This window comes from Mustela lutreola, chromosome 5 (assembly GCF_030435805.1).
Source record: "Mustela lutreola isolate mMusLut2 chromosome 5, mMusLut2.pri, whole genome shotgun sequence".
In the NCBI taxonomy this organism is placed as follows: domain Eukaryota; kingdom Metazoa; phylum Chordata; class Mammalia; order Carnivora; family Mustelidae; genus Mustela; species Mustela lutreola.
The window spans coordinates 100,928,605-100,945,464 of record NC_081294.1 but is presented as its reverse complement, the minus strand read 5'-3'; the positions used below and the strand labels follow the sequence as shown (position 1 = coordinate 100,945,464).

Here is a 16,860-nt window from a genome sequence, read left to right as displayed (position 1 = left end):
TATAGATGGGATGATGGAACTGTTCAGTATCCTGATTGGGGCACAGCACAAATATTGTATGCTAAATTTCTTTCAAATGTATACATGTAAACTTTACTGTTATTTCAAAGATTTTTTTCTAGAGAAAAAAAGCCCTATTAAATTGTTACAACTTAAATTTAAGATGAGGTGACATTCCTAATACAAACACTAGTTTTTTCAGGGGTCTCACAGAATATCCTACAAGAAGTTGAAGTAATGAAATAATGAAGTTGAAATAGAAAGTTGAAATAATGAAAAAAATCATTTTCATTAAGAGATTACTTCCACTTTTTTAAGGTACCCTTGTGTTACAACTAGAAAGTGGAGCTACTAACCCCTACTTCGTAGATTGAGAATTAAATGAGAGAAAATTAAGTGCAGTAATATGTTAAAGGCACTTGGTATATACTTACAATATAGACAATATTAAGAGAAATTCTTTCTCACCCACTAAGCAATATTCCATCCCTTATAATTATACCCATTACTTACACCACTGTAGCTCTGAGGGCTGCTAGAGACAAGTTTTAAAATATGAGAACTTTATACCACTGTTGTTATATTATACGGCCATTTAAAATCTTTAATCAAATTTCACCAAAGATTACCAGCCATATTACATGCCATGATTAGCTTTTCTATAAACAACTTTGCTTTCCATGTACAAATCAGTGTTAATGAAATAAAAAGTAGAACCATATCCTAGGCAAAGAACTTTATTAATCTTGTTTCAAACTTTATTCCCAGGCTTCTTCAGCTTAATAAGCTGCAAAGAATGAATTGTGTATAAGCAAAAACTGAAAAGAGCTGCAGTGTCCAAGGGGCTTGGGCTTAAAAATATTAGAGATCTAGATTTTATCAGATCCATGAACAAAATTTTAAAAAGCAGTCATAATATAAAATAGCAGCTCCCAGTAACTTCTTTAAGTTTTATCTTCTTCAGAAGTTGACTCAATTCAGTTTGCTTCATTCTTGGAAGCTTCATCAAAATTCTCCACAAGATCTAGGGGAAGAAAAAAAAGAAAAACTGAAAAATCCCAAATCTACAAATCATCAGATTTTAAAAAGAGGTTAAAAAAATGCTCTAAAAATATATCTTACAGTTAAAAATCAAGATATATACTTAAAAACTTTATTTCCAAAGAGACTACTACCCATTTGGCACATTTTCAAGTATAGGTTCTGGAATGTAATTAAAACAAGGAAAAGAGGGAAATTTATTAATCTAATGACACAGATACTATGCTTAAAAATATGCACATGCCCTCCCCAGTTCCATTTCACCCCAAGAATTAAAACTGAGCAATAGTAATAGATTAGTCAACATGGGGGTCAGAACCAAAGAATACCATCACAAACAATATAAAGTTTTCCTGGATTCCTAAAGGTCACCTATCTAGGCAAAGTGGAAGTATTTCAGTCTAGTGATTCTATTGCTCAATAAACATGTTTTATAACAAAACAATTTATTTTTTTTTTTAAAGATTTTATTTATTTGAGAAAGAATGAGAGAGAGAGAATATGAGAAGGGGGAGGGTCAGACGGAGAAGCAGACTCCCCGCTAAGCAGGAAACCTAATGTGGGACTCAAGGATCATGACCTGAGCTGAAGGCAATCGCTTAAATAACTGAGCAACCCAGGAGCCCCCAAAACAAATTACCAAGTAACAGCTAAGAAAGCAAAATCCCTCCTGATGGCCAAGAGTTTTTCTGATTTTAGAATGGTTATACCATATCCCAAGATACCTGAACTTCTCCATGCCTTATCATGAATTTATTAATCTCTAAGTAAGAAACAGGTCTCTGTGATCTACTAGTATTCTATTTATGTGATAACATACATACTTATTCAATATTTGAAGTCTCCAATTAGAAAAAGCCAAGTCTACAAACATAACTCCTAGTTAAATAATACCGCATTATTTTTTTCATTCTGGGCAAGGTTCATGTCTTCCTTTCCTGTCCTTTATGTTATTACCCCCTCCCCCAAGTTAAGGCTTTCCTTTAGTACAAAGATTGGTTATTCTTCCTTCTAAGATTTTCTAGTTTAAGCATAAATGAAGGTTCCTACCTGGAACTTCATCATCATCATCCTCTCCGGTAGCAAGTGGTGCTTTTCCATCCACAGCTGTGAAAGTGAAATGACTATGTTACACATTCATTAAGTCTTTAAAAACATTAACCAGAAGAACAGATGAAAGACCAAGTGCTGTTAGAACTTATGACAACAATGACATTTGGGATTTCATCCCTAAGTACTAATAATAACACGGTAGCCTAATGTCTACAAATGAACTAGATGCTGTTCACAGCCAACAGAACAAATTTCATACCTGTATTTTCAATCTGACCCACCACGGGTCCTGAAGTGATATGAAAACAGAGTGCCCCCAGGGTAGCAGTAAACCCACATACCAAATTATGGGAAGATTTCTTTTGGGAGGCAAAAATTAAGAGACTGTTTTCTCAAATGTTTTGTGCATGGCATATGGGAGATGCTTAACAAACCTTTACTGAAATGAAAATAAAATGATCAAAATTTAAGTGCCTCTGATTGGTGGTAAGCATCCATTTTCTTTTTAATACACAAAAAAGTGAACTATACATGGAGACCTCCCAGTACTATCCCTATCAGATTTTCAGTGGGGTATTTCCAAAGCCTACTTTAGCTCCAAAGGCCCAAGACTTTCTAGAATTTCTTACGCCTCTCCATCTGACCGACACCCCGTCCACCCAAAGGCCCCCAAACTCTTATCTACATAAAGGCAGAAAAATGCCTAGAAAAACATGGAAGACTAAATAATAGACCATATAATAAGCCTGTCTTGCTTCTACATTGCCATTCTCCAAAATTTTAATCAGAGAACCACAGCATAAAGTAGCTACATCTCTTAATGCACTTACTCAACTACAAGATTCTTCTGCCCTGAACAAAATCCTTGTACTATAATGAAAAACACCCAAATAATGCCAGGCCAATTCTTAAACATTACTGGTAATACCAGTTGTAAATACACTGAAAAAACCTGACAATTTATAATATATTTTAATCAATTCTTAACAGTTATCCAAACCCCCCCAAAATTAACATTTATCATTTCCAGCTGATAAAGGTAAAAATTTTAAACCACTGATCCAAAGCAAGTTGGCAAAAAACATTCCACTGAATCAAGTATAAAGTCCACAGCAAACTAGTTAACACACTGAAAACACTAAGAACACCTGCTTAAAAGTCATTGTAAAAATTGTCACTTTTTAGAGGAAAACTGTCATTTTTAAATTTAAAGATATTCATATCTACTTGAGATCTTAGAAATTTCCTGATAAATCGGTAACCCTGGGCAAAATCACTAAAGGAAACTCACATTGTTTGGGCAGAGCTTCAGCCAGTCTTCTTAAACTAGTCAGACTGTCTGCACCAAGTTGGTTTAAGATACTGGGTAGCATTTCTGTCAGCTGCTTTGTCTCAGCATGGCCTGTAATGGTGAAAGTGTTCGCTGCCAGCGATGCCTGAACTTTGGGGTTGTTAAAGTGGATCACTGTTCCTTGGTTTGTGAACATATTCACCTATCAAGAAAAAAAAAATTAATTAGCAACACCCCAAACCCCAAACATTCTATTAAGGAAAAGCTTAATAAGTCTGGCTAACTAATCCACTATTTCACTGTGAGGCACAGGAATATTTTGCCTGGAATGGAAAGTACAATCTAATCACTTTCAGACTTAGTACTCCCTAATATTCACTAGTGGAATAGAAACCTATTTTAGAGGGATATGAAATTCTCTGTTGGGAGTAGAAAAAAAAAAAAAATTTAATGCATGGCCACTGAAGTTTTTTCCGACCAAAACTTGTTTTATAAAGAAATAAAATTTGAGTGCTCGCTTCGGCAGCACATATACTAAAATTGGAAGAAATAAAATTTGATACTTACTTCTTCAATACCAGAGATATTGTTTACCCCTAACTTCTTTAAGGAGAACTGAAGTTTTTTATCATCTGCTGTAGCTGTTCTATGAACCACCTTCTTCTTTCGGCGAGCAGTTCCCTAGAGTGAGGAGAAAAGAAAACCTCACCACATACACACCATAACAGACATTTTTTTTTTTAAAAAGATTTTATTTATTTATTTAACAGAGAGAGATCACAAGTAGGCAGAGAGGCAGGCAGAGAGAGAGAGAGAGGAGGAAGCAGGCTCCCCGCTGAGCAGAGAGCCCAATGCGGGACTCGATCCCAGGACCCTGAGATCATGACCTGAGCCGAAGGCAGTGGCTTATTAACCCACTGAGCCACCCAGGTGCCCTTCTAATTCCTTTCTGACCTTTGGATCTGTTTAAGAAAACTACCATAAGCACAAACTTTTAGGCAGCAAGGAGGGAATGATGGAAGCAGAAAGAGGGTAACGAAGGAATTGTCTATAAATCCTTAACAACTTCTAAGCTTCTAGTTTTGTCATATATAAAACAATGATCTTTTCAAAGTCTTATTTTTTAAATTATCTGCTCTAGAAGTGATCAAAGAGATAGCATGTATCAACCTAAATTAAGCATCATTTAGAAGTTATATGTCCAGAACTATTAGCCTTTTCTGTTTTCCATTAATATTCACAAGCAAGACAGTGTATGGACATGTTTAAATGAGTTTATAATAGACTTTTATAATACCTAAGAACAAAATCTTAAGTTTTTATCTTAAACCACAAAGCCTCTACATGATATGATCTGCTCTGCCCCTACTATTCTATTCTTGACCACATCTTGTATCACATACACATTCTCATCTTTAGCCAAATAAGCCTCCTCACAGTTCCTTCAACAGGCCAAAAAGGGCCTTTGCACATACTATTCCTTTCTTCCCTACCATCTATATTTGTTCCCTCCCTTACTACAGATCTCTGTTCTTACATCACCCTATTAGTGGTCTTTCCCAGCCACCCTATGTAAAAAAGCAACTACTACAGTTATCTCTACCCATCCAGGTTTATTTTCCTTCCTAATTATTATTATGAGATAAATGTAATTTATTGTCTGTCTCCCCTCACCAAAATGTAACCTCCTTAAGAGATTCCATTCTGTGGCTAAAATTAACAAGTCAGGAAATGACAGATGCTGGTGAGGATGCGGACAAAGGGGAACCCTCCTACACTGTTGGTGGGAATGCATGCTGGTGCAACCACTCTGGAAAACAGCATGGAGGTTCCTCAAAAAGTTGAAAACAGAACTACCCTATGACCCAGCAATTGCACTACTGGGTATTTACCCTAAAGATACAAATGTAATGATCCAAAGGGGCAAGTGCACCCAAATGTTTATAGCAGCAATGTCTACAATAGCCAAACCATGGAAAGAACCTAGATGTCCATTAACAGATGAATGGATAAAGAAGATGTGGTATATATACACAATGGAATACTATGCATCCATCAAAAGAAATGAAATCTTGCCATTTGCGACGACATGGATGGAACTAGAGGATATCATGCTTAGCGAAATAAGTCAAACGGAGAAAGACAACTATCATATGATCTTCCTGATATAAGGAAGTGGAGATGCAACATGGGGGGTTAAGGGGCTAGGAGAAGAATAAATGAAACGAGACGGGATTGGGAGGAAGAAAAACCATAAGTGACTCTTAATCTCACAAAACAAACTGAGGGTTGCTGGGGGGAGAGGGGTTGGGAGAAGGTGGGTAGGGTTATGGACATTGGGGAGGGTATGTGCTATGGTGAGTGCTGTGAAGTGTGTAAACCTGGCAATTCACAGACCTGTACCCCTGGGGATAAAAATATATGTTTATTAAAAAAAAAAAAAAGAGAGAGAGAGTCCATTCTGTTTACTGCCATGAACAGTATTGAGAACAGTGTCCAGCTCCCTGAAGGCACTAACTTGAATGAATGAACAAAGGAATACAGGCTTCAAGCAAGTTTGTGGCCACTTGTTCATATACACCAAGTTTCCAATCTCCTCCTTCTCAAATATAACCCATAAACTTTCACAACTAGGCAAATGAGGCTCTCATTTTCTGCTTAACTCTCCGTAATACTTAATAAACTCAAGAACTCTTATGTATAGATTAAGCCCTTTACATGATACATAAAGCTCCTTATGGAAAGGTTACCACCCACCTATTTCAAAATACCCCAACCTACATACCAATTTCTTTTTTTTTTAAGATTTTATTTATTTATTTGCCAGAGAGAGAGAGAGAGAGAGCAAGCACAGGCAGGCAGAGTGGCAGCAGAGGCAGAGGGAGAAGCAGGCTCCCCGCCGAGCAAGGAGCCCGATGTGGGACCCGATCCCAGGACGCTGGGATCATGACCTGAGCCGAAGGCAGTCGCTTAACCAACTGAGCCACCCAGGTGTCCCCTACATACCAATTTCTATTTGTCCTTTAAAACCCTTTTCAAACCATTATCTCTTTCATGTCATCCCTAAATTCTGCCATAAACTGCCCCAAGCAAAATCATTCCCATTTCTAGATTTTGAAAATGCTTCTAGGGGAACCTGGATGGCTCAGTGGGTTAAGCCTCTGCCTTCAGCTGTCATGATCTCAGGGTCCTGGGATCAAGCCCTGCATCGGGCTCTCTGCTTGGCAGGAAGCATGCTTCCCCCTCCCCCGGCCTGCCTCTATGCCTACTTGTGATCTGTCAAATAAATAAATAAAATCTTAAAAAAAAAAAAGAAAGAGAGAGAGAGAAAAAGAAAATGCTTCTACTGCACTATGTATATTACACTATGAAAACAAATTAAAAAACAAAAACCAAAAAAAACCCCTCCCCTACTGGCGTTAAAGTCCCCTAAGGGACCATTAATTTCTTAAATTTCATATTCTCAGAACTGAGCACAGTTAAAGTCTTAAGTAAATGATAGCCGAACTGAGTAACATATCATAGCTACCAAAAAAAAAAAAAAAAAAAAAAAAAATACTGGCTACCAATCCCCCCTAAAACCTTTAAGAATAAAAATCACTTTGATGTAGTCATGTAGATACCTGGTTTTCAAAGAATTCTCTCTAAAAGACATTCTAAACGACTACTCTAAGATTCTAAAAACAAACCTGACACACCTTCTATAGATTCCACACAGTTCACATCCAGAGAGTTCAATTTTTACTGATGTAATTTAGTATCAATGCTCTGACCAGATATTGAATAAAGCACTTTACACTACTTATCTGGAAGTACCTAACACAGGTTTCTCTAAGGCAAAACTAACTCACCAAATTTCATACTCCATAATAAAGAAGTTTTTTAAAAGGTCCATATTACAAGGACATAAGTATTTCCTATGTCACCTAAACAAAGTTCAATCCTACATCAGCCTTAAGAATCTAAAAAACCGGGGCGCCTGGGTGGCTCAGTGGGTTAAGCCGCTGCCTTCGGCTCAGGTCATGATCTCAGGGTCCTGGGATCGAGTCCCGCATCGGGCTCTCTGCTCAGCGGGGAGCCTGCTTCCTCCTCTCTCTCTCTCTGCCTGCCTCTCTGCCTACTTGTGATCTCTCTCTGTCAAATAAATAAATAAAATCTTAAAAAAAGAATCTAAAAAACCTACACTTTCCTTGCCCTAGAATGTTTCTCATAGCTAAATGATCAGTACTAAAGAAAGACAGCACACAAGCACATTATCCACAATACTTCCTGTAAAACCTGTACTAAAAGACACTTAAAAAACACTAATGTAGGGGCATCTGGGTGGCTCAGTAGGTTAAAGCCTCTGCCTTCAGCTCAGGTCATGATCCCAGGGTCCTGGGATTGAGCCCCACATTGGGCTCTCTGCTCGGTGGGGAGCCTGCTTCCTCCTCTGTCTCTCTCTCTCTCTCTCTGCCTGCCTCTCTACCTACTTGTGATCTCTGTCAAATAAATAAATAAAATATTTAAAAACAAACAAACACTAATGTAAGAACACTGAAACACTGACCACAAAGGATATAATGAGTTCTTCTGGGACCTGAAGGCCACACCTAGCTTTTAACAATTGCTAAGAACAAGAAACACCTACCATTTGTTAATGGGCAGGTGCAGATGCTCAAGACTACTAGCTTCAGGAAAGAAAAAAGGATCGTGATATATTCATTGTTGGCAAAGTTCAGTAATTTAACAAATGCGTTGTTTAAGCCTACATGCAACCTCTATTTCACAGAAGATTCTTCTTGAAGACAAATGTTTAAAATTGGGGAAAACTAATAGGTAATAAACTTGTCCTAGGGAAGCTTTACAAGTTTTACCAAGTAAAGACATGCTCTGTTCCAACAGGCTACCACACCTTGTTAAATACTAGGAATGTGCTAACATGATGCAAAATACAACTAAGCAGACAGACCTCTGTCTGGAGCAGACATCTGACTTAAGTACATCACTCAGAAAACAATCTAATACTTCCAAGATCAAAAAAGAATACTCTTGAAGATCAGTATCCAGCAGGAAAAACCAAACAGCCAAAAACTTAACCTAAAAACCTACCAATCATTCTCATTCTCTCAGTTTTAGCATATTAACAAAGCCAAAATTGAAAGAGATCTGCTTAGGTAGTGTTTTCAAATCTACAGTCACTGCCTTAAACTCTATGATGTGCCTCTAACATACGTATCTTCCAAATATCCTAGAAAATATACAACTACTCTAAACTGCATTTAAGAAAGAATTACAGGCCTTAACTTAAAACAGACACAAACTTCTAACTATTAAGCACAACAATTATCCAGAATCTTACAATATAAACTACAGTTCAAAAGACAGATGGAACTAAAGCTCAGAGTTAGCATAGTTATTTTAAAAAAAGAAAGAAAGAGAAAAGGCAAAGCACCGAATGTATACAACTTAGGCCAAACAAGGTAGAAGTATGATGGCCACTAACAGAATTGACACATTTTCTTACTGATTAAACTAGGAAACACTTTTGTTCTACTTAAACACTGTAACACAAAACATACTCACACAGAAGTAATGTTTGTTGTTTAAGTTCTCTTTTCATCTAGACTCACTTTTCTCTTTTAATCTACAACATACAGGTCCCACTGACACACTCTATTGTACACCATTTAACCCCGCCTCCCCCCCCCACCCGCTTTGCTAGCTCTATGAAATGCCCTCTAGAGACAGTGACTAGCCAATAACACAAGAAAAGCAAATCCAAGGGTTAAAAAAAAAAAAAAAAAAACAAAAAGCAAATACCACCCCAAACCTTTAAACTTCAAAAAGCTCCCAAAACTATTGAAACTTACTTTCCCACCAATGCGCACTTGTGCTTGCAGTTTGGCGAGTTTCTCCTGGTTCATGATCGTTTCTTTCATCTAGAAAAACAGGAAACCCTCAGCGAGGAAACGTCTGGTTCACTCTAGCATTCCACGCTCGATATTTCCCAAGACACCAACCAAAGGAAAAAAAAAAAAAAAAAAAGTCCTAAACAGGCCGAGGCCTGAATTCCCAATCCACCCCGCAAAGCTCCCAATTTCAGTTTTGAGGGAGCGTAAAGAGCACCCACTTTCCTACCCTCCTCAACACCCCCCCCCGCCCCCTTACAAGCCGAAAAGGGCTCTAACCCACGCCTGGTCAGCACCCCCCACCCCCGGCCCTGGCCCGGCCTCGGCCTAGCCAGGGCCTGCCCGGCCCAGCCACTCTCCGCAAGCCTCGCGGTACCTGAGGCTCCTGTCCTCGGGTTCCGCCGCGAGGTGGAGGAAGAGACGGCGTCGCCTCGCCCCCAGGGCAGCCGCCCCTGGCTCGACCTCGCCCCCGAGAGTCAGCCTGAGTGGGTGCGCCTGTCCGTCGCATCGCCTTCCTCTCCTCAGCCCTGTCCCTCCCTGTCTCGCTCCTTCCGGGCACTTCCCGCCCCCGTTCCCGTCCTCCTCCCACGCCGGCGTCCAGAGCCTTTTTGTACCTTGTTGGAGCGGAAATGGGACCGCGCGGGGGACTAGGGTTGGCGCTCAGGGGGTCTCGGGCGGACCAGCTGAGATTAGGTGCACACACGCGGGGACGCAAGATGGCAGCTAGAGGAAGGCCGGAAGTGATGCAACGCTGCTTCCTCCAAAAGTCAGGAAACGGACTTTGCCGCGAGCTTAGTGCTTCGCTGCGCAAGCGCGGCTTGAGGCCCCGGCATTTGTGACCGACTCTGTGGGACATTTGTCCTGGAGCGCGGGCCGCTTTGGGGCCGCACGAGGGGCTCTGTACTGTCGGCGCCGCGTGTAGTCCTGGGAAAGACCATAGAGGAGTCAGAAAGAACGGTTCTTTGCAGTTAGGGTTGAGTAAGTCGGCCCTGATCCCCAAATTCTTTACCCTCAGAAGAAAGGGCAGTTCACATTTGCGGAAACGCTTGGGGCGCCCCGCGTGTGTTCATCTCTTCACTCGCTCTGGCTCGCTTTTTGGTGTAGATTGGAGCAATTCTCTGGATGTTTTAGAATTTCCTTTCCGGCCCATACTGGCCTTTACCGAAACATTTTGTCACAACTTTGCCGAAGTAAACTAATATTACTTTCCAGGATGAGGTGGTTTGGTGGGTGGCAGGACCATGGTTCACAATTTCTGGCGAGCGCGTTCAAAATGTATCCCCGAGGCCCGATCCTTAAAAGGGGTTCAGTCGGACTGGGGATGGAACCGGGTAATCTGAATTTCAGCAAGCGTAGCACCTACCGCCTGAGACCCCTGTACTTAATTACCTTACTTCTCTTGTTTATACAGACAAAAATTGACTCCTTGGTGTAATTTGGCATGGATTTTACAGTTAGTGATTCACAGTTGAACAACATTGTTCCTTAACTCGGTAATGCAGCCAAAGGAGCATTTGTGCCTGGTGTGTTAAGAGAGGCTAAATTTTCCAACTGGTAGGGCAAGCTTTAAGACAAGCTTAAAGTCTGAACGCTAGCCGGCCAGCCTTTTTGTGGTCTTATTTATGAAAAGCCTTTGCAGATTCAAAAATGAGTCCGAAATCTTTGAGAAAATACAGTTTATATGGCAAGGAAACTTGTGTAGGTGCAGATTTCCCTCCAGTTAAGATTAATCATTTTGTTTTTTAATGTGTAAATTTGTTTTCCATGTGTAAATTTGTTAAAATGTGAGGTCTCTAAGAAAATAGAACAGCCATATTGCTTTTTAGGGTAATTGTAACTGTTGATATTTTCTTAAAAAACAATGTTGCTCCTCTTAAATATGAGTCAAGGTTTAGTACAGAAAAAGGTGAACTATTAGGCTCCGTGGGTTACTGTAAAAGTCAAAACGACTGTGCCAACATCACTCAGTACTATAGAAATACTACAGAATACATAGAAATAGTTCCCTTTTTGACAGTATGTCTTTGTTCCGGAACACATTTTCCCCGCTTCTACCATGTTATACTAAGGGCATTTGAAACTCTCCTCATACAATGTTTTTTCAGCATTTACATCAACATAACATTCTTCCACCTACCTGTCACCTGATTTACCTTATATATACCTGTTTTCTGGAAATATCCCAGGTTATTTTATATATATATATATATATTTTTTTTTAATTTTATTTATCATAGAGAGAGAGGGAGAGAGAGCAAGCACAGGCAGACAGAATAGAATGGCAGGCAGAGGCAGAGGGAGAAGCAGGCTCCCTGCCGAGCAAGGAGCCCGATGTGGGGGACTCCATCCCAGGATGCTGGGATCATGACCTGAGCCGAAGACAGCTGCTTAACCCACTGAGCCACCCAGGCGTCCCTCCCAGGTTATTTTTTATTTTCCCTTGGTTCCCACTTTTCTGTCTTGTTCTTTTCTAATTTTTAAGAATTTAATTATGTTGAAAATCATAAAAGTTGCTCTAATAGAAAAGACATTTTAAATTTTTCTGCTGCGGTTTTGTGAATGGTTAGGAAATTCAGATTCTGGGGCGCCTGGGTGGCTCATTCGTTAAGTGGCTGCCTTCTATTCAGATCATCATCCCAGGGTCCTGGGATGGGCTCTATGCTCAGCAGGGAGTCTGCTTCTCCCGATGCCTGCTGCTCCCCCTGCTTGTGCTCTCTGTCAGATAAATAAAATCTTAAAAAAGGGGGGGAGGGGAGATTCAGATTCTGCTAATATTTATATACCAGTCTTCTAAAAAAGTAATTGAAGGGATTTTTTTAACTCCAAAAAAAGTTACTGGGGTGCCTGGGTAGCTCAATGGGTTAAGCCTCTGCCTTCAGCTCAGGTCATGATCCCAGGGTCCTGGGATCGAACCCCGCATTGGGCTCTCTGCTCTACAGAGAGCCTGCTTCCTCCTCTCTCTCTGCCTGCCTCTCTGACTACTTGTGATCTCTGTCAAATAAATAAATAAAATAAAATCTTTTTTTAAAAAAGTTACTAAGTTGCTATCTTAGGTCAGTGATGACAAAACAGAATTTATGGTATCTATGGCAAGTAAGAATTACTAGCTCCCGCATTTATCTACTTAGCCTGAACAAACTTAAGGATTCAACATGACCTCTGTCAATAGAATAGGCAAGAAGGGGAAACCTGTTTGCTCTCCTTGCTTTATAGTTTATGGTCTAATCAAAGTCGATGAATTATTTTCACCTCTCAGTTGGACTTGAGTTGGCTTCAGCATGAACTAAAATACTTGACATAATGTTTATTAAGAGCCTATTTTCACCCACAGAAGGTACTGGAAATCACAGAGGATAAATGTTCCCGTGGTTTTAGTTGCTTTGTGATCTGGCCGTTGACTGATAGACACAACAGACCTTTTGTTTGTTTCTAAACCTCCTTAAACTTCTCATACCCCTACCTTTGTCAAGTTAGTGCCTGCAACTTACATAGCTTTTGGTTTAAATGTCTCAGGAAAGCCTTTTCTGACACCCTCAACCTTATTAAGTTACATCCATCTTTGTTATTTTTAATTGTGGTACTTTATTAAATGCAGAATGATAGATTGATAATTTTATTGAGTTAATGGAGAACTGAACTAGGAGTCTTAATAATAATTTCTACAGGATGATGTTGAGTGTTGGCTCTTTAACAGTTGGATCCTCACAGAAATCTTATGAGGTAGGTTCATCCCATAGTACTTCTCACTACTGGCCATCTAACTAGAGCTTAGAGAGTTAAGGTGTAAAGATTGACACTACTTCATCTACCCTCCATTACTCTACCATCTCTATATATCTGAATCTAAATTTTGCCTTCCTTTCTGTTACACACAGAATTATTCCCTCTACTTGTACTTTTGTGCATTTCATTCAGGACTTGATTGTTCTATTACAGCCCTTCTGTATCTGTTCTCCTCCTTTCAACTAAGTCATTCTACCAGTGTACTAATAAGCTTCAGTCTCAAGTATCTCAAAACAGAAGAAAATGAAAAAATTTTTTTACCTCTGTTCTCCTCCACCCACTACTTAACTTTTGTGTTCCCTTTTATAGCAAAAAATCTGTCCGAAGAATTGTCTAAACCTCCATCTTGACAAATCTGAAAGGTAAATTCTTAGTTTTTATTTTAGCCTTTAGGTGGCATTTGACACTCTTGGCCTCTTCCACATTTTTGAAATATTTTCTTCTCTAGGCTTCACGAACATCTCACTTCCTGGTTTCCTCTTACTAGCAGCTCAGTGTACTTCACTTTATCTTAATTCTCTGACTTCTAAATATTAGAGTTGCTTACATTTTAGTTCTATATTCTTTTCTACCTATATTCTTCCTAAGTGTTTTCATCCAGTCCCATGGCTTTAACTGTCATCTTTATTTTGATGAGGTCCCAAATCTATAATGCTAACCCTAATTTTTTGAATATCAGATTGAATATCCTTCTTACATTATTGTGGAAAGCTTCCAAGTGCACCGGAGCACAAATAATATAATGAGCCTCCATAGACCCACCACACAGCACCAACAGTTACTAAATTAATACATGCATACTCAGCTTTTTTTCATTCAATCTTAACAATTTTATTTCAGAAAACTTATATAAGGTCATGCTGGAAGAAAGTCGAGTGCTGGGGAAGGGAGGAAGAGGAGCAGACAATGTCTTGCTTTGTTTTGTTTTGTAGAGAACCCTGGTAGAGAAACACTTGTATGAAGATGGGGAAAGAAAATTGTGCTAAAGTATTCTTAAAAGGGAAAGATTAATTGAAGTCACAGGAATTATTGAAAGCATCTTTTTTTTTTAAGTTTATTTATTTATTTTTCTTTGTAATCTCTGTACCCAATGTGAGGTTCAAACTCAAGACCCTGAGATGTGGAGATCAAGAGTAGCATGCTCCTCTGACTGAGTCAGCCAGGTGCCCCCAAAGCATCTTTTCAAATCTCAGTCACCCAATATACTCTGTATTTTTGAGACCAGAATGGAATCAAGGTAGTCAATAACTTTTTTATAATAAAAAAAAAAAGCTTTAAATGTTTAATTGGTGGGGAAAAAACCACTGAAAATAAGTTGCTCTTAGAATATACATTGTCTGCAGTCAGACAAGGATGATATATGGATAGAAAGATCCTGGAGTGTCATGAAAGCAAAGCATGGAAGTCTACATTATCCAAATTTTGCTGATCATCTATTTAGCAAGCAGTTTACCTTACAACGCCTTACCTTAACCACAGAATTAAATATTTTTAAGACCTAAAATATTTTTAAGGCCTTTCTTGGCTATGAAATCCTCCCCAATCCTATTATCTTCATAAAATCTTTCAAATTGGGGCACATGGATGGTTCAGTTGGTTAAGAGTGCTTTTGACTCAGGTCATGGTCCTGGGTTCCCGGGCTAATGCAAATTTAGCAAGGAAAAGTAAATCACTAAACAGTTTGAAGCAGCCTTTCTTGTCAGGCAGAGAATGCCAGCAGAGCTTAAATTTTTCTAGTAAATTTTTTAAATTATCCATAGAAGTTAGCTGCTATAATAAATCACTGTACCAAGTTTATAGAGACAAAGAGTCCAGCCTAACATCCTCTCTCTGCTTATAAGCTAAGCAACCTCCAGTAAGATTTTCACAGTGTCCTTAATTCAACACGATTTTTTTTTAATTTAAAAAAAAAAAAGTGGTTTTGCCCTTTCTATTTTAGGTTATATTTGAGTGCCTTTTAAGAGTGTTGTGCAGTTTATTGGGAAAATTCTTTTGAAGCTTTCATTTGCTCTAAGAAAATGTGACTGCAGAAACCAAATCTATAGGCATTTTAAAATTTAAACTGTGGTATAACTTGGTGACTACCAAATTGTAACTGACTCAGTTTCTTGTTTCAGTGCCTTATCTTTTCCCCAAGCTCAAATCAATGCTAACCAGGGCCATTACAACCTCCCTGGGGTATTTCATTCCGTTGGCTGGTGGGTTTCCTGGAAGTCTACATCCTTTAGATTTACTCTCAGGATACCCAGTGTTCATTTGTCAGATACATTACACTGCTCGTGTATTACTTTTTTTTTTTTTTTTTTTTTTTTTTTTTTAAAGATTTTATTTATTTATTCGACAGAGAGAGATCACAAGTAGGCAGAGAGGAAGGCAGAGAGAGAGGAGGAAGCAGGCTCCCTGCTGAGCAGAGAGCCCGATGCGGGACTCGATCCCAGGAACCTGAGATCATGACCTGAGCTGAAGGCAGCGGCTTAACCCACTGAGCCACCCAGGCGCCCTCGTGTATTACTTTTTATTTTTTGTTTCTTAAGCAAAACAAGTTGTCAGGGTAGAAAATAATTGAAAGACCAACATATAATTAGTAACTTCATTTGGTCAACAAAACTGTCCAAATTTCAAACCTGGAAGGGGTTTCATTTTGTATATTCCTGTATCATTTGTCACAGATATAAAAAAGAGTGAAAAAAATCTGGAAATAATTATTTAATTGTTTGCATTTGGGTGATAGACTCATTATTCTTTTCTTTTTTTTTTTTTAAGATTTATTTATTTGATGGAACAAGAAGGTGGAGTGGCAGTCAGAGGGAGAGGGAGAAGCAGGCTCCCTGCAGAGCAGAGAGCCCAACATGGGGCTTGATCCCAGGACCCCAGAATCATAACCCAAGCTGAAGATAGATAATTAACTGACTGAACCACCTAAGTGCCCCTAGATGCAATATTCATTTTTTTTAATCCTTTTGATTTTTTTATTACTCAAAAAAGCTGCTGCTTCTTCTTCTTCTTCTTCTTCTTCTTCTTCTTCTTCTTCTTCTTTTTTTAGCATTCTGGCTCTGTGCTTTTGCCTATAATGTTTTCACGATGATTTTCTGCTCCTCGATAAGGAAAGCATGCTTGATCCTGTCACGAACACACTTAGCACACATGGAACCACCATAGGCCTTGCTGACTTGTTTTTATCATTTTAGACAACCTCATAAGCACTTGAGATCTCACAGCACGAACTCCTGGAAGTTAGCCTAGGCATACTCCACATGCAGATTTTGGTGCTTTCCCAGCCTTCTTGATATAAAGGTAAACAATTCAGGACAGCCTAGTTTTATTAGAGGTTGTACTGTAGGACAGCATATGATGGTAGGTCAAACACTAGACCATTCTGAATGTCTATGGTTGCCGTCCCCGGAAGAGCTTACTCAGTATTCTTTTTTTTTTTTTTTTTTTTAATTTTATTTATTTATTAAGCAGGCTCCCTGCTGAGCAGAGAGCCTGATGTGTGGCTTGATCCCAGGACCCTGAGATCATGACCTGACCCAAAGGCAGAACCTTAACTCACCGAACCACCCAGGCGCCCCTTTTTTTCATTTTTAAAGTTGACATATTCTAGACTTCTATCTCATATACATGTTAGGTTTTGTCAAATTATTCTAAAATTTTGTTGAAATAGTATAGATAATTTGGGAAAATTTTGTGTCTTTACTAATTGTTGCATTCAGTCTGCATTCAGTTGCAGTAAATAGATCTGACTATTTTAAGGGTATAGAGATTTAATTTAGGGAATTGGTGCTTAGAAAATTATTTAAT

At 39.0% G+C, this 16,860-nt stretch overlaps 1 protein-coding gene and 1 pseudogene across 3 annotated transcripts; both read right to left on the bottom strand.

Moving 5' to 3' along the window:
* Positions 1 to 575: 575 nt before the first annotated feature.
* Positions 576 to 10,041, bottom strand: BTF3 (basic transcription factor 3). Of its 3 annotated transcripts, none has more exons than XM_059175226.1 (6): positions 9,891 to 10,041; positions 9,238 to 9,306; positions 3,953 to 4,066; positions 3,386 to 3,587; positions 2,092 to 2,165; positions 576 to 1,024 (listed from the first exon to the last, which is right to left on the bottom strand). In XM_059175226.1, the coding sequence occupies exons 2-6, from the start codon at positions 9,304 to 9,306 to the stop codon at positions 911 to 913; spliced, it is 573 nt and encodes a 190-aa protein (XP_059031209.1). In that variant the 5' UTR covers positions 9,891 to 10,041; the 3' UTR covers positions 576 to 910. The 3 variants fall into 3 exon arrangements, with proteins under 3 accessions (XP_059031209.1, XP_059031208.1, XP_059031207.1); XM_059175225.1 differs by lacking the exon at positions 9,891 to 10,041 and adding an exon at positions 9,653 to 9,872 and having other exon boundaries at positions 2,092 to 2,148; XM_059175224.1 differs by lacking the exon at positions 9,891 to 10,041 and adding an exon at positions 9,653 to 9,871.
* Positions 10,042 to 10,068: 27 nt separating this feature from the next.
* LOC131831167 (large ribosomal subunit protein eL34-like) lies at positions 10,069 to 16,434 on the bottom strand (annotated as a pseudogene).
* Between the last annotated feature and the right edge of the window lie 426 nt (positions 16,435 to 16,860).

What these genes read in the sequence shown, in the direction of transcription:
- BTF3 (XM_059175224.1), bottom strand. Translation starts at nt 9,784, where the DNA reads ATGCGACGGACAGGCGCACCCACTCAGGCTGACTCTCGGGGGCGAGGT. An exon ending in ATATCTCTGGTATTGAAGAA is followed by an intron (nt 3,588 to 3,952) that starts GTAAGTATCAAA and finishes TTTTCTTGATAG; the next exon opens with GTGAATATGTTCACAAACCA. An exon ending in TGAAGCTCTGCCCAAACAAT is followed by an intron (nt 2,166 to 3,385) that starts GTGAGTTTCCTT and finishes TGTGTAACATAG; the next exon opens with TCATTTCACTTTCACAGCTG.